Source organism: Podarcis pityusensis (genome assembly GCF_964106645.2).
Source record: "Podarcis pityusensis genome assembly, chromosome: 8".
Taxonomy (NCBI): Eukaryota; Metazoa; Chordata; class Lepidosauria; order Squamata; family Lacertidae; genus Podarcis; species Podarcis pityusensis.
In genome coordinates this window covers 50,029,431-50,050,863 of record NC_138033.1, presented here as the reverse complement: position 1 = coordinate 50,050,863, position 21,433 = coordinate 50,029,431, and the positions used below count along the sequence as shown (strand labels likewise).

Genomic DNA, 21,433 nt, shown 5'->3' with positions numbered 1-21,433 from the left:
CTTGTTCCTACATAGAGACTGCAGGCGAGGGTTACCAGGCAGTCGCCTCCCACTTCCAGCTTTTTTTGAACAGCATATCCGCTGCCGCCATATGCGGGGCCAGGAGCAATTATTTCGCCTATATTTACAAAACTCCCATATTGTGGGTGGGTTACTACATATAATTAAAACTATACCATATGCCAGAAGTGTGGCGTGGGCTCTTTCCTTCTTTCTAAAGTGCTCCCTCTTGAGTCCCGCCCATGTCTTTAACTCAGCGCGTTCAACGGAGAACCGGTAGTGACTTTCTAGTTACCCTGAGTGTTCCCACGTGCCCCTTGGGCCGTTCCCTCTTCCCCAACTTTTTTTCGGACTCGCGGTGGGCTTGGAGTGGTTGCCATGGAGACGAGACTGCTTCTGCTGCTGGGCCTGTGCGGCCTGGGCAGGGCCGCCAACACCACTCTACCACGACCCCCTAACTTGGTCTTGCTGTTGATGGACGATGTGAGCCTGGGAAGGGGAGGTGGCAAGGGAAGGAGGGATGGTTCCTGCAAGTGGGGAGGGGGCATCCTCCTCTCGTGAGGGAAAGGGGTCAGGAGGAGAAAGGGAGCCTGGGAAGGGGCCACCTCTCTGGGGAGCGCTGGGTGGGTCTGCTTCCTGGAGGAAGTGGGGTGCTGAGAGTAGCATTGCTTCCATTGTGGAGCCCATTTGGTAGGTGTGAAGCATTTGAGAGGGTGTATATGTGGGGGTGGGGGTGTCTGTCATTTACACATACACTGGTACAGTTTTTGTGTGTGTGTACTGTATTAAACAATGTGTGTGTATATATGTGTGTGTGTGTGTGCGCGCACGCGTAATGTATGAATTTACATTAGACAGTGTGGTGCAGTGGTTAGAGAGTCAAGACCAGGAGCGGGGAGACCAAGCTTCAAATCCCCCCTCAGCCATAAAACTTTCCGGGTCATGTTTGGCCTGTAAGCCTAAGCTACCTCTGCCTGTAAGCCTAAACTACCTCACAGCGTTGTTGTGAGGATAAAATGGGGAGATGGGGGAGAACCACTTATGCCCCCTTGAGCTCCTTGGAGGAGAGGAGGGATAGAAATCAATTAAATAAATAAGTGTGATATGTATTAGAAAATGGCTCCAGTAAATTAACAGAAGCCTAGTTCTAGGATTATACCAGCCATATACATGAATATACATGAATGGTAACACACATATATACAGGCACCACCACATCAATGAATGTTGGTCAAAAGACATTTCCCTGCCCCAAGGAGCTTCCATTCTGAATTTTGATAGAGAGGAAGAGTTACCATGAAGCTCTGATATCCCAGTGTCTGAAGAGCTGACCTTTGGCACTGAGGCATTCAAGGTAATATCAGTTGCTTTCAAAACACTGTGGTGCTTTATCTTTGGGGGTCAATTTGCACATTATTACATTTTTTTAAATTATGTTTATATTTTCCTCCAAGGAGCTCAAAGTGGCATACATACTTCTCTCACTCATTTTATCTTCACAACAACTCTGTGTGAGGTAAGTTAGGCTGAAAGTTACAATGAGGGCTCTTCCAGACTTCCCTTTCTGCTGCGTTTTTAGGCACGGGCCCATGCTTTAAAGCACTGTGTCTGAACACCTTTTTTTTTTTGTCCTGGCACTTTCCTCATGAAAACACATTCTTTGCCACTGAATTGGAGCAAACGGCAATCTCTGGAAAGCCCAAATTGTCATTTGTTCAGTGTTGAAGACCAGGTTTTCCTGGGGAAGGCAAAAATAATAATACAGTAATTGGTTGACCTAGCTCTTCAAACCTCTTTTTGAGTTACAGTTTCTCCACCCCTTCCACAAGATGGAAGAGAGAGGAATGGTTTCTCTTTAAGGCAGTGATGGGGAACCTCCGACCCATGGGCCAAATTTGGCCTGGGAGGCTCTTTACCCTACACCATGTCCACTTGCCCCACACCTGGCATCATATGTCAATAGTCAAGACATGACTGGATTTACTGCAGAACCGATTTCTCAATGGGGAACTCCATTACATAGCTGATTCCTACAGAAAGCAACTTCAAAGGCACCAGCTATCAACTGATAGGCAGTGACTACAAGCCTGCTGATCAGTAGCACTTTAACACACCACACACATCTCTTTGCAAGCCCTTTGTGGCAACAGTTATCACCTTATTTCACTGTGACAGAATTTGTCCCATGAGGAGTTGGAGAGATGAAGACCTGGTCTGCAGCCTAGATCAGGTTCCCCAAACCTCCTTTAAGGACTGGTTTTGGGGTGTTGGAGGGGTGTCCCAAAGCAGATATGTGGCACGAAGTAGGCAGGAAGGCTATGAAAAATGTTCCTTTGGGTGCTGGATGCTCATTTGAGGCAAATGGCTTATCAGCTGGAGTATTGCACTTTGATGCAGAATCCCTGCCTTGGTATGTAAGCTAGGCTGTAATTCTTTTATAAGATGACATGAGACTGTCCTGATGAAAGATAGGAGGGAAACACCATAAATGTATGAATAGGCTTCTGGGCCAGCTTGGAGTTTGCAAAGTTTTACAGAGATTGTGTTGGTGGTTGAGGAATGGTGTGTTACAAATAAGTTGTGTGAAGTACATTTCTAAATAAATGAGGTTAATTTCTAAATAATAAATTGTATGAAATACATGATGTTGGGCCCTGGGAAAGGGCGTTTTCAATGGAACCCTCTCCTTCCTGGCCTAATTTTTCAGTGGTTTTAGGTGGCTAGTTAGGACACATTTTTTTCAGGGTTTCAGCAGTGATTTTTTTGTTATGTGTTTTTAAAGGATTGGGTTTTTTAACTGTTTGCTTGTTGTAAACTGCCCTGTGGCTTATGCAAAGGACAGTATAAACCATTTAGAAATAGAGAGCTAGCAGCTGGAACCATTATTCTTTGAGCTGGAAATTTTGCACAAGGGTGCCTATTCTGCAGCTTCTATCAAGTGTTTAGATATTCCTCTCCCTTTTGTCTCAAGTGGAGCAATCCTTTCGCTTTTCACCTTTATTGCTGGCAAGAAGTAATAAATAACTACTTGTGTGCTATTAATCTGAACGTCACCATTTTGGATTTCCTTTGCCATCAATGCACTATGTGGCCTTAGTCAAGACTAACATATGTATTAAGCTGCTGCAATCCTTACTGCGCCACTGCATTTCTTTCAGCTCAGACCAATATAGCTGTCCATATGAGATTCAGTAAGCTACTCTTTCACATCTGACATATGCGAATAAAAGACCCAAGCATTACAGAGCTGTTGTCATATAAGACTGCGCACTTTGAGCACTTGAAAAAACTATCCCTCACACAAGGGTCACAAAATTGCTTAGTCCTACTGAAGTGAGGAGGATTGTGCACAGTGGACACTGCTTGTCTCAGTAAAAGGCTTAGCAATATGAACTTGCTACAAGAGTTCAGGTCTGGGGCCTCGGTCTGTTTTTGAGCACCTCGTGATTGTGATTCATAAGCCATTTTAGGGAAATTATTCCACTGCTCTGCTGACCGTAGTGTTAGAAAAATGCTTTCTAATGTGTTTCTTGCATTTCTTTTTAGTTTCAGGCTATTACTCTTTGCACTCTGTTTTTAGCTGCTTGAAATTGTTGGTGTAATTTTTTCCCCCCTTAAAAAGGGGGCTCCTGTTGATTTGAGTATTTTCCTATGCTACAAAAAGGTTCTCATCCCCTCACCCTCCTTTCCTTATTATATTCAGTAAATATGTGTCAAGAAAAAGTTGCAGTTGAAGCAGGAATGAGTGTTTTAGCTGCAGGTGCCAGCAAGGACAAGCTAGGTATGGTGCCATTTTCCAAAAGGTTGGAAGTTCTCTTGATTTTGCCCCATCCCAGGGGGGATTCATGCAACTACCACAAAACAACTTGCTTCATCAAGCCATACATAATTTGTGTTAAGAATGAATTCACTCACAAAGTTGGGGTCGTGAATTTGAAAGGAGGATTAGGGGGAAATCGTGGAGAATTGGTCTAACAATGGCTATTGGTCTTTACAGTTAGAAATGGAACTTCTGTGTTCAGAAGCAGCATATTTGTGATTGCTTGTCACTGAAAGCATACAGCAGTGAATGGCTTATTTGCATCTTGCTCAACTTTTGAGCTTCTCTGGGGCATCGGACTGACCATTGATAGAGACAGAATACTGGACTCTGTGAACCTTTGATCTGTCCCAGCCTGACATTTCATACAGAAGGGTTTCTGAAACTGTGATGCAGTTCTTCCCACAGAGGTGTTGCCAGGGATGGTGTGATCTGCTTCTTGGCTTCACCCATAGTGTGTTTTGTCAGATGGATGCTGCCAGCACACCTCCTATTGTACAAAACTGGAAATGGTGAATAACCTGTTCCTTGTGTTTCTGAAGGTCACTTGACACTGTTCTCTCCCCTTTGCTGCCCTGCAATAATCCATGTTGCTTCCATGAAGCCGAAAAGGCTGCTCGCCATTAAACAGGCAGCTGAGCAGTGGAAATCATTGTACAATGTGCTTGGGTATTACAGTGGTGGATGCTACAGTAAAGTTTTTAAATAGCTGAATGATAAAAATGTACACGAGTCCTTTCAACTGATTGTCGTTTATTTGTCTTGTGTCCTGGTATGTCTTCAGATGGGCTGGGGTGACCTAGGTGTGTTTGGGCAACCTTCCAAAGAAACCCCAAATTTAGACCAGATGGCTGCAGAAGGAATGCTTTTCCCAAGCTTCTACACTGCCAACCCTCTTTGTTCTCCATGTGAGTAAACTCCAAAGCTCTAGAGAAGCAGTGCTGTCTAGGGGGTGGAGAGTTGGGTTTGGTACAAATCGTACCTCTGTCATGAAATCACATTAGGCAAATTGCTGTCTTCAACTTCTAAAGATTAAGATTGCAAATCAAATGTGATTTGATAAATAATAGTAGCAGTACTAGAACCTAATACTCTAGGAACACATTTTCTTAAAGAAAAATAATAGCAGAAATTGTTAATGTTGGAAGACCTTCTAATACTGGTAACTGTTTCCTCGAAATGCCTCCAAGCTCTCCCCCAGCCACACGGACTGAGATTGTGGTAACTGGATGTGATGAAATAGTAAAATTGAAGCAGGAAGGATGTTGTCTAAGAAAAGAAAGTCGCCCAACTGATATAGACAGTTATTTCTGTGTGCCCCCACCCCTTGCTTTTCTCTCCTCAGCAAGAGCAGCACTCTTAACTGGTCGTCTCCCCATCAGGAATGGCTTCTACACCACAAATGCCCATGCCAGAAATGGTATGTCCTTCTTTTCCAGCAAATGAGCCTTTACTTTTGCAAGCCAAATGTTGGGGTCTTGCTTCAAGTTCCCCCAATAAAGACACATTTATTCATTCATTCATTACTTAACAAAATGTATATATACTACTTACTGGAACAAAAGACCTCCAGGCAGTTTACAATAGGCTGCAATCCTAAGCAAATTTACTCAGAAATTAATCTTTTTTGAGATCATGGAAGTAATTGCCAGGCTTAGAATCAGGGTTGTATTGCAAACAAATAGGCCTGGTGTTGCTAGTCCAGCTAACAGGGTTTATAGGATCTTGAATGAACCTGCACATGTTATTGACTGTCATGACTGCCTCTTCTCTGCATGCAAACTGAGGAGAGAAAAAGGTTCCACTCTTCACTTGAGGACAAACTGCAGTTTCCTGTTATAGACAAACTACAGGAACTGTGGTTCATTCTAACTAGTTAAAACAAATCAATCAATCATGGTTTAATAGTCGGCTTTGTTAACTAACCAGGGTCAGAATAAACCATAGTTCCCTGAATTTGTACACAACAGAGAAGTGCAATTTGTTTTAAAGGGAAAGCAGAAGCATTCTCTCTTCTCTGCTCGCATGCAAAGAGGGCAAGTGTGAAAGCCTGAGGCTTATGAAAGCTTGCTTGCGATCATCTTAACTATGATACAGATAATAGCCTGAAGCAGACCTAAGACTTCCTGCATAAAGAGAATGTCTCCAAATGTTCCTGCTACAGTACAAATTCTAGTGCTCAGGTTGTTAAATCTGTTTTTGCTTTTGCTGCTAAAGAAGTTGTTTTATTGGATAGGTTAATTAAGATTCAGCAAAAGGCGGGTGGAGTGAAGAGAAGAGTTGCATGTTATTATGGAAGGTTAGCAATATGTTTGAAATACACTCTTACAGAAATATGTTCTTCCTACTAAGCCAGGCAAGGGCGTCTGGAGGGCACTACCAAGCTGTCCACAATGAGTGCTTTGCTCTAGCACTCCTGTTGGGAGGTGCCAGCTTGAGCTGATTTGCGGCCGATCTAGTTGGTGTTAGGGTTGTTTGTTCCAAAATGGCAGATGCTGTAGGAGACCATATGTTTTAGAGCATGCATTTACAGCTCCGGATTGGTGCTGCATATTGGCAAGTGTGGGTGTTCATCTCTTAGCTGACAGTGGAGGGATGCTTGTATATTAGAAGTCCATAAGAAGTACGGAAGAATGCATGCATTTAAAATTAGCTAACGGTCTGAGGCCTGATCTGCATGTCCTTTGTTTGAGGCATGAAAGGGGGCTTGTCACCTAATTCTGAGCAATCTACCATGTAGCTTGTTACTGTCTGCATTGATGACTGGTGGCTGTTCAGGTCTCCAGAAGAAGTTTACCGCAGGCCTACTTTTCCCTGTTCTCATTTTTAAAGAGCAACATCAGAGGTTGAGTCTTTAGAGCATGTGTTCTGCCACTGATGTACTGAGGCAGGGAATCCCCAGGGTCTTTAGAAAGAATTTATTTTAGTCCTCCTAACTACCAGCAATGTGGGTGGCTGACCCTCTTAGCCATTCAGCCGTGGTACCTCCCTGATATGCAGGCTGCAGTTTTTCTCATTTGGGAACAATAGAATGAACAGAAAACTGAGATATGCTTTAAAGCAGGGTGGGCACCTGTGAGCTCCTAGCCTGATTTCGTTCAGATGGGGGGAACTTGGAGAGAAAGAGGGGGGAAAGTGGGAGGGGGAGACCCAAAATGGGAGGAAGAGAGAAAAATCTGTCTGCAAGTGATCAGTTTAGACTTCTGGCAAACGTGTTCTGTCCAATGCTCTGCCAGTGTCTGTGGGACCAAGTCTATTAAGTCTGTATCCTTCAGCTCCTGTGGGGGGTTGGCCTGTTAGTTGCCCATTCTTTTAGTTCAGTGCCCAGGGTACAAATCTGAGAGCTGCTATCTAGAAAACCACAAGTGGACTCTCCTGCTCAGGTGATATGTGCACAAACAGACCACATTCACATTATCTAAAGTGCTTTGCCTCTCATTGAACACAGAAACCATTTAGGAAAGGAAGCAGCTCTCCTCCACTTGCTTGTGAGGGAGCCAGAGGGCAAATTTGCATCTCAGTGCATGGTGCAAGCAGGTTTGCCATACAGTGGTGCCTCGGGTTACATACGCTTCAGGTTACAGACTCTGCTAACCCAGAAATAGTACCTTGGGTTAAGAACTTTGCTTCAGGATGAGAACAGAAATCGTGCTCCGGTGGTGCGGCAGCAGCAGGAGGCCCCATTATCTAAAGTGGTGCTTCAGGTTAAGAACAGTTTCAGGTTAAGAACGGACCTCCGGAATGAATTAAGTACTTAACCCGAGGTACCACTGTATTGGCTTGTTCCCTGCCCCTCTGCATTCTTCGTGTTTCTAAAAACAATTGACTGGCTCTCTGCTTTAAGAAATACCTTGGGAATCAATGGAACAGAGGCATAGCTGGGGGGGGGGCAGGGGGCACTGGGCACCACACTGCGGGAGATGGCACTTACCTTGGGGCCTACAGCACGCCTGAGCCATGCGTCTCTCCTGGGAGTGACGCAGTGTGGGACTTGCTGCTGTCTTTTGACTCCCCATCAGCTGCCCTACAGTGGGCAGCTTGCCCTGCCCCCATGGGCCACTCACCTTGCCCCGGGCACCTGAGTGGCTAGCTACACCACTGCAATGGAACCTGCTGTTGAGAGAATAAAGTTTTATTTTTTTAAAAAAAATAATAATATTTATTAGTAGTTTTCAGAATTATAAGAAGAAAAACATTTTAAAAAATTAAAAAACAACACTATAATAGACAAAAAACAACAACACAAAAATCAATACAACAATACAACAAAAAGATAAAAAGAAAAAAGAAAACAACACAAATCCCAACTTACATATCTAAAACTTCCATTTGCTTGTTTCATTGACTTCCTCACACCTCCCTTTTTGTATTCTAGTTTAATTAGTTATTTCAGCAAATTCTTTCCATCTTTCTCAATTTTTATTAAAAAATTCATCCTAGCCTAATTTAATCTAATAATTAACTCAACAAATCCTTTCCATCTTTCCCCATATTCTATTGTTCACATTACCTTAATTTATTTAACCTTATCTTACCCTAAAACACCTTAAAGCTTGAATCTTAGTTATCAAATATACATTACTCCTGATATCATTTCTGCTAAAGTCATATAGTTTCATTCCAACATTTTCTCTAATATTCATTAATTTTTAGCCAATTCCCCAATTAGAAAATTTTCTTTATAAATTTTCTTCCAATCTTCATCCAACGTCCCTTCTTCCTGGTCTCGGATCGTGTCAGTCCTTACTGTCCATTCCATCTAGTCCATCAACATGGAAGCCTTATGTTCGAGACCCTTAAGTCTCTTCCATGTCCCTTCTGCAATTCTTCTTCTTCTTGTTTATACTTGCCCTTTTCCTTGTCTTTTGTTGGTCTCTTTCTTAGTTTCTTTCCTTTCTCATTGAGGGGTAGGCCTCTGGGGGGTTCCAAGCCAGAATTATCTCCATCTCCCTTCATCAAACCCGCCCATTCCCCACAGTCCCACTCCCCACAATCCTCAATATAGTCCAAAAAGTATTTAAAAGCATATTCCAAGGTCTCTCCAACGTTAGGAACCTCCTCAACTCCAGACTCCCCCTGGCCCACTCCAACTTCAATTTTCAATGACAGCGGCTCATACTCCTGTAGGGCCTCGGGACTCTCCATTTGTATTATTTGGGGTGCAACCGCATCCTCCTCCGTTATCTTCTGCACTTGCCCAGTCAGTACAGATTCATGAGTTGGTCCCTGGATAATTTCTATATCAATATTCCCTGTTCGCCCACAGTTATTAACTGCAACAGTCAAATCCATTTTCTCATTCATCAAGTCCATCTTCTCATGCATCTGTTCCAGCAGGGCACTTGTCTTACATAAGGCAAGCACCCAGTCTTCTTTCCAACTCATCTTTAGTCAAGGTCAGAAAAGTCTGTTCCCACGGTCTTAATCTCACATCTGTTGAGCCCTCAAGTGTACTGCAGCAACAATTTGACAAGCTCCCTCTAGAGGAGGCAATTTCTATTTGTATCCATTTTTTTTAAGGCAAGTCCAACAAAGGAAAATTACTTTCGTTTTTCAGATATTTTTCAGATATTTTGTTTCTTTAGGATGCAAAAGGCAACATTGGAATCAGCTTGTTTCTCTTCTTTAGCTATCTGTCAAAATATCCCATTCACAGTCAATGAACCTCTCCAACAATTTCTGTCTCTGACACCCCGTTCCCAGGTTAGAGACGGTGGAAACTTATCCTTCTTCACTCCCTCTCCTGCTAGGGTTGAACAAAGTTTCCCCCCCTTTTCTCCTGCTTCCAAGGGGGTTTCAGTAATTCTAAATGAAGAAAATGTAGACTTTTTTGACAGCTTTCCAGGCTTTAGCTTACAAAGTTTTTGCTTTAGTCTATATACAAAAAGCGGAAGGCAGACTTCCTGTTTTGAACTTTCCCGCTTCGTTACCAAATTAAGAAATTTATTGATCCAATTTTCCGTTTCTACTCACGGGTACTTGTTTTAAATCCAATTGTCCACAGGAAAAAGTCAGCGCTCTCCGGCAATGGCTGTGCGGCTTCACTCCGTGAAAGTAGCAGTCAGTTTGCAGCACCGCGCTTCTCACCCCACTTCGCTCCGGAGCCCCTAAATGGGATTCCCTGCGAGTAGGGGGGCGCTCCTGGTGCCCTGCCGAACCCCACGTTCCCAGGCTTCCTCCGCCTGGGATTTCTAGCGGGTCCCCACCTTCGCCGCGGCGGGAAGACCCAGTTTCCACAGAGCCCGTTCCTCCGGACGGAGGAACTCCGCCATTCACCGATGGCGCTGACCCGGAAGTCCGAGAGAGAATAAACTTTTAGACATGAAACTGAATGGACACAGATAGTTATGTGAAATGTCCTCTAATATTTGGTGCAATTTGGGCCAGATATTTAGAATGAAGATGGCACATGTTTTAATCTATTTTTAGTTTATTGTTGATTTAATTTTTTGAATGTTCTAAATCATTGTTAATTATTTTTATTGCTAATCTTATTGCATTATCTTTTTTGTAAATGGCTTTAAGGTGTTTTTTTTTTTTTTACAATCAAGTGGCGTATAAATTTTATGAAATAAATAAATAATAGATCAGTCTTCCCCAACCTGGTGCCTTACTTGCAGTTTTAGACTGCAATTCCCATCATCCCCATCTATTGGCCATGCTGGCAGAGACAGATGGAAGTTGTAGTCTACTACATCTGGAGGTTACCGTATCAGCTACACCTCACTTAAATCCTGCTAATCCCTAATCCACCTGTCTTTCTGACCTGTCTTGTCCTATCCCCCAATCCCACTTGGCATGCTTTCCCTAATGAGGCCTCCTGCCACCGGTGCCCTTCCACCGTTAGGCTTCTGTTCTTAGACCAAGGTAAAGTTCGCAAACAGTGACAACAACTTCCAGTTTTGCGGCTTTCTTAAACCGAATAGTTTGTAAACAGGGCTGTTCTTAAACCGAGGTACCACTGTACAGTTAATAAATAATGTTACCACCTGCAAACCTTCTCATTTGGCTGAAGTGTTTTTGTCTTAATGCAGCCTACACCCCTCAGGTCATAACAGGGGGCATCCCAGATTCTGAGCTCCTCCTTCCAGAATTGCTGAAGAAAACAGGCTATGTCAATAAGATCGTTGGCAAATGGTAAAGCTCCTTTTTGAATATGTCCCTTTTTTTGTATGGCTTGCTTTATATGTGAGAGAATCAGAGTTCAAATAAGTTGGTTTAGTTTGTGATTTCTGTCTTCAGAAATCTTGGCAGGGAATCGTCCCCCCACCACCTGCTGTGACTAATTTTAGAGCCAAGGACTATCGTATAATAGAGGCAACATGCTGCACTTATTTTCATAAGAAATTACAAACCTGCATTGCCAGAGCATGCCATAAGCAGTCATCAAATCTTTTATCTTTGGCCCTTGCAAAATGTGTTGATCTCTGAGGTATGGCACTTTCTGCCTAAATTGTAAGCTATTCCTTTTTGATCCTGCTTGAATAGCAGAGTTATTGAGTGGCTTCAGAGATGCATTCCCTTCCCCAAGGAGAGAAGGACTGATGCTAGCACTCTTCCAAGGAGTCATAGCATAATCTAGGCGGGCAGAGGGTAAACCAGGAACTACTGAACAAATATTGACCCACAATCTGCTTGTGCTGTATCCCAGGAGCACTTTTAAAAGAGCTAAGAGTTGGATCATTGAAATTGATGACAAACCTCTGTGGTGCTGGCGCAGGTGTTAACAAAGGTAACGGCAAAGCCACTGAAAATGGTTCTTTTATATAAATCATGGTTGTTAAGAAAAGGCTCACAGCAGCTGAGGAGGAAAGTGTGATTTCTGAGCCACTTTAGAAGAAAAAAGGAGAGAGACAGAGATGACTGTTCTCTTCCTATTGCTCCCCTGACGATTGACTTCCCAGATTGGTGTATGAATTTACTGCTGATGAAGAGATCAGTGGCTCAGGCAGGGTTTTGTAACTTTTTCCTTAAGGGGATTCTTCTGTTTGAAATGTTCATGTGTTTAAGGACCATAGTTTGGTCTTACCTTCTAACCTAAAAGACACACCTCCTTTCTACTCTGTGGCCTTAGCACCTGCAGCTACACTGCCACCTCCCTGATCTATTAATGGGGCGACTCAGGATTGGGGAGTTCTTAGATCAAAGTGCATTGTAAAATTGCATGTGCAAGTCTTTGTGGCAAAGGATGCCACTGCTGGGGCTGGGCAGTGAGCCAGGAACTGGGAGCTGTGGGTTGAAGCCAGTAGTCAGGACCAAAGAGTAAGCCCAGGACTAAAGGAGAAACCAGGAGGCAGAATTGAGAAACAAGCCAGAAATTGGGACTGAAGAATGGTCAAAAGGATGCAAAATTACACTGCTGTTCAGGAAGACCTTAACTGGAACAGGCAAGCCTGTTGTGGGGTTTTCTGCCCTGAAGGATTCAAAATACCAGCCTGGGCAGATAGAGTCAGTGTGTAATTTAGTGGCTCACCATATGAGGCAACCATACACAGACCCAAAGGTTCTGACTTTGAAGTGTGTTGGCCTTGGTTGCCGCTGTAACAAATTTAAAGCAAGGATAGCCAGTCCCGGCCAGCAGGCCCAGTGGTCATAGACAATAGTAATTGTGGTCTACCAATATCTAGAGGGCACCACATAGGATTCCCCCAATTTCAAGTAGCACATTCTGCAACAGAATTAATAGCCAAATCTTTCTGGAGATAAAGTGTGTCATGCAAAAAATGTCAGGCCAGGATAATACAGCTAATAAATGCAGCATCTACATGAGCATTTTTTCCCCATTGGTTTGGGGAGCAGATTCAAGGGTTATTGTTAATAGAGAGTCCAGGGGACCTGGGTTCAAACACCCTGTTTGGCGGTACAGTATATGTGACTCCTGGTTGGCAGCTCAACTTACGTTACACCTCACTGAAGATAAAAGGGCAGTGGGGTGACATTGTTCCTTGGAGGAAGGGCAGATTAAAAACAGGGGCAAAATAACACAGGCCAAGAAAGGATGCATATATTTCAGGGGATTTGCCAACAAGCTAGCGAACATTCACTGATGATCAAGCTGTTTGCCACTAGAAGCACCGTCCTAGGAAAGAAAGCAAATGAACCCACACCCGTGAATTATTTATTGCTGCAAATCCAAACAGCAGACTGCCGAAGAAGAAAAATACAGCTCAGTGGGCTGCAGGCAATGGGATGCAGCTGAGTGCTAATAAATGTAAATTCATACACCTGGGGAAAGGAAATAAACAGCACAGATACAGATTGGTTCCAGGGAGTTATCTGGAAAGCAGCAAGTCTCAAACAACCTCAGAGCCATAGCAGAAAGCTAATTAAGTCTGAGCTTGCAGCATAGTTCCTCTTGTGAGGGTAGGAAGCACCAGATTGGTTAGACCTGGCGCCTGTTGTGTCAGCCTGTTTCTAGGGCTGAATGTCATTGCCAATCGGTAAAGGGGTGCAGCGCAGAAGAGGGAATGCAGTGCATTCTTCACTCTGCAGGCTGTCTTTTTGTGGTGCTTCCCCCCACAAAAAAACAGCACAATGTGGGCCATGCTGGTCAAGTAGAGGACCAGTGCCCGCCCCACCACTTGTCACATGTTTGGTGCAATCTTCCATGCTTAGCCAGCTGGTCAAAACTCTGCCCCCAAAAGAATCTGAATTCTGTGACTTAATCATTTAAATAGGTCTATACTTTCCTTCAACATGATTCCAAAAATAAAATCAACTTGTTAAAATACAGTAACTCAGAAAACAATGTGATATGACCAACCACAGTAAAACAATGAAGCATATTGCCACATACCTGGTCTTAAAAACCAGAAGATGCCTGAGTGAAAAAGCAAGTCGTTAGCAGGTGTCAAAAGCGCATCAGAGTCTGCACCTTATTTCAGGGAGGAAATGATTCCATGAGCTCGGTTACCCAACAGAGAAGGCTTGTCACACCATGGCCCTAGACAAGATGAGGCACAACTAAGACTTCCTCATCTGAGAATCTCAGCATGGGAGATAACATACTTTAAGTGTCCAGGCCTATGTCAATAAAAACCCTTTAATATTGCTTGGTGATAAATTGGCAGCCAGTTCAATTCTTTCAACAATGGCATCCCATGGTCACAGCAGGCAGCTCTGCTCAGCAGTCTAGCTGCCAAATTCTGCAGTACCTGCAGCTTCTGAACCAGCTTTAAGGGCAGCCCCACATAGAACAGATTACAGTAACCCAGTCTTGAGGTTACCAACGTTATGGGTTGCTGTGACCAGGCTATCTTTGTCCAGGAATGGCAAGGAATGATCACAGCTTGTATACCAGCCATAGCTGGTAAAAGGTGCTCCTAGCCACTAGTTAATTGTGCATCCTCAGGCTAAGCCTGAACTCAGACTGGATTGGATCCAGATAATCATTTTTCTCTAAGAGCACCCAAAACTGAAAAGCCAGCACACGCCTTAAGCTTTAATTATACAAATTAAGCATGTTGGCTTCGATTTTCTCATTTGCCATCATCATTCTTCTTTTCCTTATGGAGCAGGATAAGGAACTATGTGGGCTAGCATCAATCTTGCTCTGGCTCTGGAAATGGCACAGTCTTTGCCAACCTGGAGCCCTTCAGATTTTCTGGACAACAGCCGCCATAAGCTGCAGCTAGCACAGCAAAGCTGGCTTGGACTGATGGTACTTGTAGCCAAGAAAATCTGAAGGGTATCAGGTGAAGGGTATATTACATTTTTCACATATTTTTGAGCCATGGAAACTACTATTGATAAATGTTGTGCAGGGTTCAGCAGAGGAAATGGTCTAGCAAGGGACTTTGGGAGGTTACATGTGATGGACCAGGAAGCCCCCAAAGGCAAATTATCTGAATTAGTTAGCTGTGGGCCTTTCATTGTCTTTTTCTTAACCATGGGTTATTACATTTGTCAGCTTCTTCGTTACAGTGCATTTTTTGTGCGGTGCTGATAGGGTGATTGATCTTCTCTTATGCATCCCTGACTGGTTTTTTCTTTTTCTTTTCTTTTTGTTAATCTTTTCTAGGCACCTTGGCCACAGACCTGAGTTCCATCCCTTGAGGCATGGATTTGATGAGTGGTTTGGATCCCCTAATTGCCATTTCGGACCTTACGATAACAAGGCAGCGCCTAACATCCCTATTTACAGGGACTGGGAAATGATTGGCAGGTAGCCACTTTTCTGTGTCACCTGTGCCTTGTTGCCTTTTGCTTTTCTTCTGCTTTTTCTGGCTCCTTTTAAGCTCCACTACAGAAGAGGGCCTAGGGCTCCATTCTGCTGCCCTTCCTTCCTTCCTTCCAGCAGAGCATAACGTGCTGGCGTTTGCCTTTTTCCCCCCTGTAAGAGGCCAGGGGGCTCTAGGCTTCTGGATCAAGGACCTCTGCAGGGCTGCATTTTCCAGAAATTCCACCACACGTCAACACTTACTGAGACACACCAGGCACCCGAGGTGAAGTGATGGAAACACCACCTGATACGTACACAGAGCGGGCTTTCAGTACCCCCTGAGGAGCTGCCATATGCAGTGAATTATGTATGAGAACTCCATTAACAATGACAAGGTTGCAGAGTTAATCACTCGGAAGTTAGGAAACAGCAGTCCCCCAACTGGCTTACTCTTCTGCTGTAGCTTTGGCTGAAATCCACCAGCCAATGTTACTCCTGAGAAAATCACTCTGAAGGCCCCTTCTAAGTTACGCTTTCCTCTACAGAAATATAGTATGTCTCCATTTAAAGGTAAGAGATATTAAGAAGTGCCTCTGGCTGCTTTCTGTGTGGCATTAAATGTGTTTTTGTCTGCGGTGCTGCCCAGTCTAGTGTACTTATGAGTGGGTGGGGAAAGGTCCTGTTTATGCATTATCTACTCTGACATTAATGCAGTTTTCCCCAGCCTTGTACCCTCCAGATACTTTGAACAACAGCTTCCACATGTTGTTGGGTTCCTAACTCCTACCACCCCTGACCATTGGCTGTGCTGGCTATGATGGGAGCTGTACTCCTATATATCTGGAGGGCCCAGTGTTGGGGAAAGCTGGATTAAACTATATAAGATAAACAGCCAAAAAAGCAATCCTCAGCGAAACTAAGGGGTGATATTTGAGATTGTATTCATGGTTTGTGTACATGGAGTAACGTTTCCTATTACATAGTGACTCGCTGCCATCTTCCCAGGGGACTGATGGGGAGCAAAGCACTTATCCTGTAAAACATCTGGAACATTTTTTCTGTTTTTTGTTTAAAACTTTCTAGGTATTACGAAGATGTAAAAATTGACCATAAGACGGGGGAAGCCAACCTAACTCAAATGTACTTACAGGTACTCTGTATTCTGATAAAACGTTCTTTAAAACCCACAGGCACTTTCTGCTTGCTTGCTTATACATATGTAGCATGGGTGGCCATATTTAAGGTTGATTCTCTTGTCATTTCCAGGAAGCCCTTGATTTCATTAGCACACAGCATGCCAGCCAACAGCCGTTCTTTCTGTATTGGGCAATCGATGCTACTCACGCGCCTGTGTATGCCTCCAGGGAGTTCTTGGGCACTAGCCAACGAGGACTGTAAGTCGCTTTTTGAGCTGAAGTATCATTTCCTCCTCCCTTCCTTTTTTTGGCACTAGAAGAAAAGCACTAGAAGAAAACCAAGAACAGTGGTGGTTGACAATAGAGAGCACAACTTACAAGTTTAAAAGTACGTTTGTTATGAGCATTAAAGAGCAGCAGGTGCTTTGAGAGTGTTTATCCTCGGTTGAAGACTCTCTTGCAATCTGAAATAAAAGTCTTGCATCCAAAGCAAATAGGGTTGACAACTATTGATTGAGATCAAAGATTCTGGTACCTGGGTACAGTCTGGAGGCAAGACCAAAGCTGATCTGAGGGTTATCTAGCCAGGGAGCCAAGCATAAAAGCTGTCGTATCAAAGGTGTACAGCCCAAAAAAACCTGGAGGGAAGTGTTAGACTCTCATTTTCTGACAACTGACCCCGAAGCAAAACCAAAAATAAACGTTTAAAATGGCCACATTTTATTTTTTTGTTTTTTTAAACAGTAGATTGGTAACTTTGCTTTCTGAATACCGTATTTATTCAAATCTAATGCTCACCTTTTTTGGCCAAATTACATTGCGAAAATTAAGGTGCGCATTAGATTCTATGGCACATTTACATTTGCCAGCAAATAGGGTTTTTTTGTTTTGTTTCAAGGTTCTGAAAATTGACGGTTCATTAGACTTGAGTAAATACGGTGTTTTTAGTGGATGGTGTCTTCCCTCCTCTCTCCAGTTTTGTTTATAGAGGTTAATTTGAGCCAGGAATCACCAGGGCTTAGTCAAGGACACATGTCCAGCATCAGAGACTAAGAAATTTGGAAGACTCCCCCCCCCCCATCCTTTGCACTAAGATTTCCTTTTCAACTTTCAAGTACTCTGTGTGTGTGCTTGTCCACACACACGCTTCCTCTGTGGTTCCTCTTCTCCTCACCATCCATTCCAGTTTTGCTTTGAGGACATTCTGTGCTGAGTGAAGATGACCAGCTGAAATGGAGTGGGGCTTTCAAAAGGCCCCCAAATCAGAAAGAAGGGAGCCAGCTTTGTGGTGATCAGCAGCTTCCCTTGTGAGATTGGGTGGATCTTGCTGTTGGATTTTTAGCTTCTCTGGGAGCACATCTGAAAGTTCTCTTGGTGATACTGAGTGACCACTTGAATATAACTAAGAGCTATATATAAAAACAATACCTAATAATTAATGTGTTAATTATGAACAAATAAAACTTTTAAAAACAGTTAAGAGCTTTGCTCTAACAACCAACATACCCCTCCCCAAACATAACTAAGATTTGTAAATTCCTGGTGGGTAGCCGTCTTGTTAAAGCAAAAACAAAGAGGTTTATGGTATCTTAAAATCGACCTGAATGACTCATGCATCTTGACAGCATGGACTCTGACCTATTCAAGCTTTTGCTAGAATAATAGTGCATATTACCTGGAATTCAACCCCACTTCATTCAACAGAGCTTACTACAAGGTCAGGGTGAAAAAAAATCCAATCCTGTTCACACTTACCTGAGAGTAAGCCCGCTTGAACACAGTAAGACTCACTTCTGAGTAAACATGCATGTGCTTTTACATATTTAAGGTCCCAAAAAGACTCCATATTTGAAGAACTGGAAATAAACATTTGTTGCCCAAACAAATATGCAGAATAACTCATTTCCTTTTCCAATTATTTAAGACATTTTTATACTGCCCTTCATTAAGAAACGTTCCAGGGTGGCTTACAAACAATATAATCCAATATAGTGTGCTAACTTTTATACTGACTACATAAAGTCAACACATTAAAACCATTGAATACTTAATATCTACAGTACCTAAAAGAAATACTAAAAGCTTGGTATTAAGACCTTTAAGAAGAAGGGCCCCGCTGGAATAGACCAAAAGCCCATCTAGTCCAGCATCTTGTTCTCACAGTGTCCAGCCAGGTGCCCAAATGGGAATCCTGTAAGCAGGGATCTCATAAGCTGTTGTAAACAATTAGCAAATAGATGAGTAATAGCTGCCTAAAACCAATAAAGAGTGACATCTTCCTTGTCAGTACCAGTATCCTCAGCCCTTAGCAGTCTGTTATAAAATTTATTTTGTAAATGAAACACTTTTTCTGAACCCTAGCTATTTTTGGAACTGGTTGATTTAAAAAGGGGGGTTGTTTTATAATGTGTTTATTATTTTGTTGTGAGCAGCTTTAAGAGCAGTGTGTTGGAAACTATTTACAGATAAATAAATATTACCATTGCATATTACAGAATCTACAAGTCCTAAACACAAACACCCCCACACCCCCACTTGACAGGCTTGTAATTTGCTCTCCCTGCCTCTCAGGTATGGTGATGCAGTGAGAGAAATTGACGACAGCATTGGGAAAATACTGAGTCGCCTTCAAAAGCTGGGCATAAGCAACAACACCTTTGTATTTTTCACATCTGACAACGGTGCTGCCCTTGTTTCCGGTCCTGATCAAGGTTGGTCTTCCTGGTACAGAGCTTGTCAAGTTAGGAATAGAGAATTTGAGACTTCCACATTTCACCTAGTTCGTTCCTAAGATCTAACTGGTCCATTCCTAAGATCTAACAGGTAAAATGTGGCCTGCTGACATCTGAACCAACTTATTAAGCCCCAGATCTGTAAATTCTCCTTAGCATGTCTCAATAAATGCAGAGGATCTTACAAGCATGTCTACTGAACTCTGAAAAGCTGTTAAGATGACAATTCCCTTGCATTTACAGGTTTGCTCCATTTCACAACCTTTTGGTTTTTAGTTCCCTTGGGCACAGTCACTGTGAATTAATCACTTGCCCCCTGTAATTTGTTCACACATCCCTGTTACCATAAAGCACCAATGCTGCAGCAAGCAAAGGCTCTAGCAGCTCAGCCAGCTGCTTGTGGCTGGAAAGCCAGACAGGATGTTTGTGACTGTTGCCATGGGAACAAAGGGGCAGTCCATTCTGTACTGAGCACCGGATGTTAGCTCAGTGTGTGTGTGTGTCATATGACCCGTACTGGATGTACTTGGGTGGAGTTTCTTCTTGCTGTTGTTGAGTGCAGACATGATTCTCTGTTTTCTGATGTAAGAGGCAGAAATAAATGATGTAAATAGTTTTCTGTCTGCTTCTTTCCCCTCCCTGGGGACACCAAAGGGGAGAGAGGAAGAACGGTGTGTTCCTCTCATACATCTGAGAAGAATCGCCGGACCTCGCCTGCTTATCAGCAGAGGTTGGGAGACGCGGGGAGGTCGACAGGAATATCTGCCGGTGCCTACGCTGTGGCACATTCCTCTGACCCAGGCAGAATTCCAACAATCCCATCCCCGCAGTCTCAGAGGCAACTCTGAGGTTGATTTCAGGAGCATACAGATCAGAAGGAATTGCCACGAGTTCTAATCCCAGTCAGGTTATTGGCTCTTTTTATGACCTCCTGCAACTCCTGACTTTCAGCTGAGCAGCAATGGCCTCTGCTAACTGGCTGCTGATTTTGAACATTATGTCTGTTTGCAGTTGTGATCTTTAGTATAGAGGGAAAGGAAAATTTGTCTGCTACTATTCACCTTGTTTCTCCTTTATTCAAATTACAATTAATGGTGATGCAAAGAGACTGAAGTAAACAATATATACTTTGGAAATTACTCTTGACATTGGTTAACCAACCCACTGTATGGAAACTGGGGTCTCATTCTGTCTCTTTATAGCCTTCAGCAAATCACTGTTTCTCAGTCTCCTTCCCTACTCATAAAAATGTTAATAGTAATAATAATAATAACAATAATAATTAAGAGCCTAATCTTCTGGAACACTTAAGGGGATGAATGCATTAAGGTTTGTATGGTAGTTTGTAGGTTAAAAAACCATCTTTAACTGAGACTTAAAGCTTGTTTTCTAAAAGCTACACAAATACAATGTCAAGAAATAAACGAACATCAAGTATATGTTGTCATTATGATGTTTCAGTGATGTCACACCAGTGTCACAACTCAGTATGCTACTGCAAATGTCCAGGATGGAAGGGTTAATATGCTATGTAGACTATGATGTTGATTGACATTGTTCAAAGGACTTGAACAAAATTTGTTGGTGGTGTCCTTGGGGAATAGGTTTGTTTTACCCTTTAGTTTTGCTTATTTCACCTTTGAGTCATACCTCTCCAGAGCTCTTTTAGAATTACTGTTTTCTCTTTCTCTAGCTGGTAGCAATGGCCCTTTCCTATGTGGCAAGCAAACTACCTTTGAAGGTGGCATGAGAGAGCCAGCAATTGCCTGGTGGCCAGGACATGTACCTGCTGGGCAGGTGAGAGTCTGCAGTTATTTAATGACTTTGTTACAGTCTGTTCTGAAGGTGTCTCTTTCTTTTTAATGAATTCTAGTGGGCTTTTAGTCAGAGAGACCTGTTCTCATCTTGCAGAAGAGCCTTCCAGGCACGGCAGTAAGATCTGGTGTTGCAGCACTATGGAGTGAGCAGCTTGCTCCAACAAGGCTAAAGGTAGACGGGGGCCTTTTGAGCTCTTGCCTCCAGTCTTGCTCTCCCTGGTTGCACCCCCTTTGTGAGAACTGCAATCCTCTGGCCTGTAGATGGGCATTCTCCTGCAGTGTGTGGCCTCCTGCTTTGTGTGCTTCTTGCACCCTTTTGAATCCATGGAGGGTTGCTGCCAGGCAGTGCAGACAACACTGAGCCATATGAACCAATGGTCTGAGTCAATATAAGGCAGTTTTGTATGTTCCTAGGCAGCTAGAATAATCATCAGGGTAACTCAGTTGATCTTCCACCACCCTTATAGTTAGAATGACCTTTCTCCAAACCTGCCTAGACATTTTTAGTGGCAGTTCAGCCTGTTTCAGTATGTTTTCCTCCTTGTATCTCTAGAAGGTTAGAACAAACAACTTCAGTTCTTCCTAACAGATTGTAGGAAGGCAAAGCAAAATGTTGGAACACCAATCATGATAATCTCCTGTTGGAGCAAAGTTACCTAATTTTATATTTAGCCTTCTATAAAGCAAATAACAATACAGTAGTAATATTTAACATTAGTCCAGGAGTTCAAAGCACTTCACATGCATTACTTCAGATGCATAATCCT

At 43.1% G+C, this 21,433-nt stretch overlaps 1 protein-coding gene across 4 annotated transcripts in view; it reads left to right on the top strand.

Annotated features, from left to right (window-relative positions):
* The first annotated feature begins 194 nt into the window (after positions 1–194).
* The window catches only part of GALNS (galactosamine (N-acetyl)-6-sulfatase), a 55,294-nt gene continuing 34,055 nt past the window's right edge, over positions 195–21,433 (top strand). Inside the window, exons 1-9 of one of the 4 annotated variants that reach the window (XM_081017821.1) lie at positions 195–483; positions 4,605–4,728; positions 5,166–5,240; positions 10,855–10,957; positions 14,841–14,984; positions 16,065–16,131; positions 16,248–16,375; positions 18,689–18,828; positions 20,543–20,646. In XM_081017821.1, coding sequence (XP_080873947.1) covers positions 379–483; positions 4,605–4,728; positions 5,166–5,240; positions 10,855–10,957; positions 14,841–14,984; positions 16,065–16,131; positions 16,248–16,375; positions 18,689–18,828; positions 20,543–20,646 — 990 coding nt within the window. In that variant the 5' untranslated portion in view covers positions 195–378. Of the gene's footprint in view, positions 484–4,604; positions 4,729–5,165; positions 5,241–6,097; positions 6,120–10,854; positions 10,958–14,840; positions 14,985–16,064; positions 16,132–16,247; positions 16,376–18,688; positions 18,829–20,542; positions 20,647–21,433 lie in introns of those variants that run through there. The other 3 variants (XM_081017819.1, XM_081017820.1, XM_081017822.1) reach the window with 3 other exon arrangements.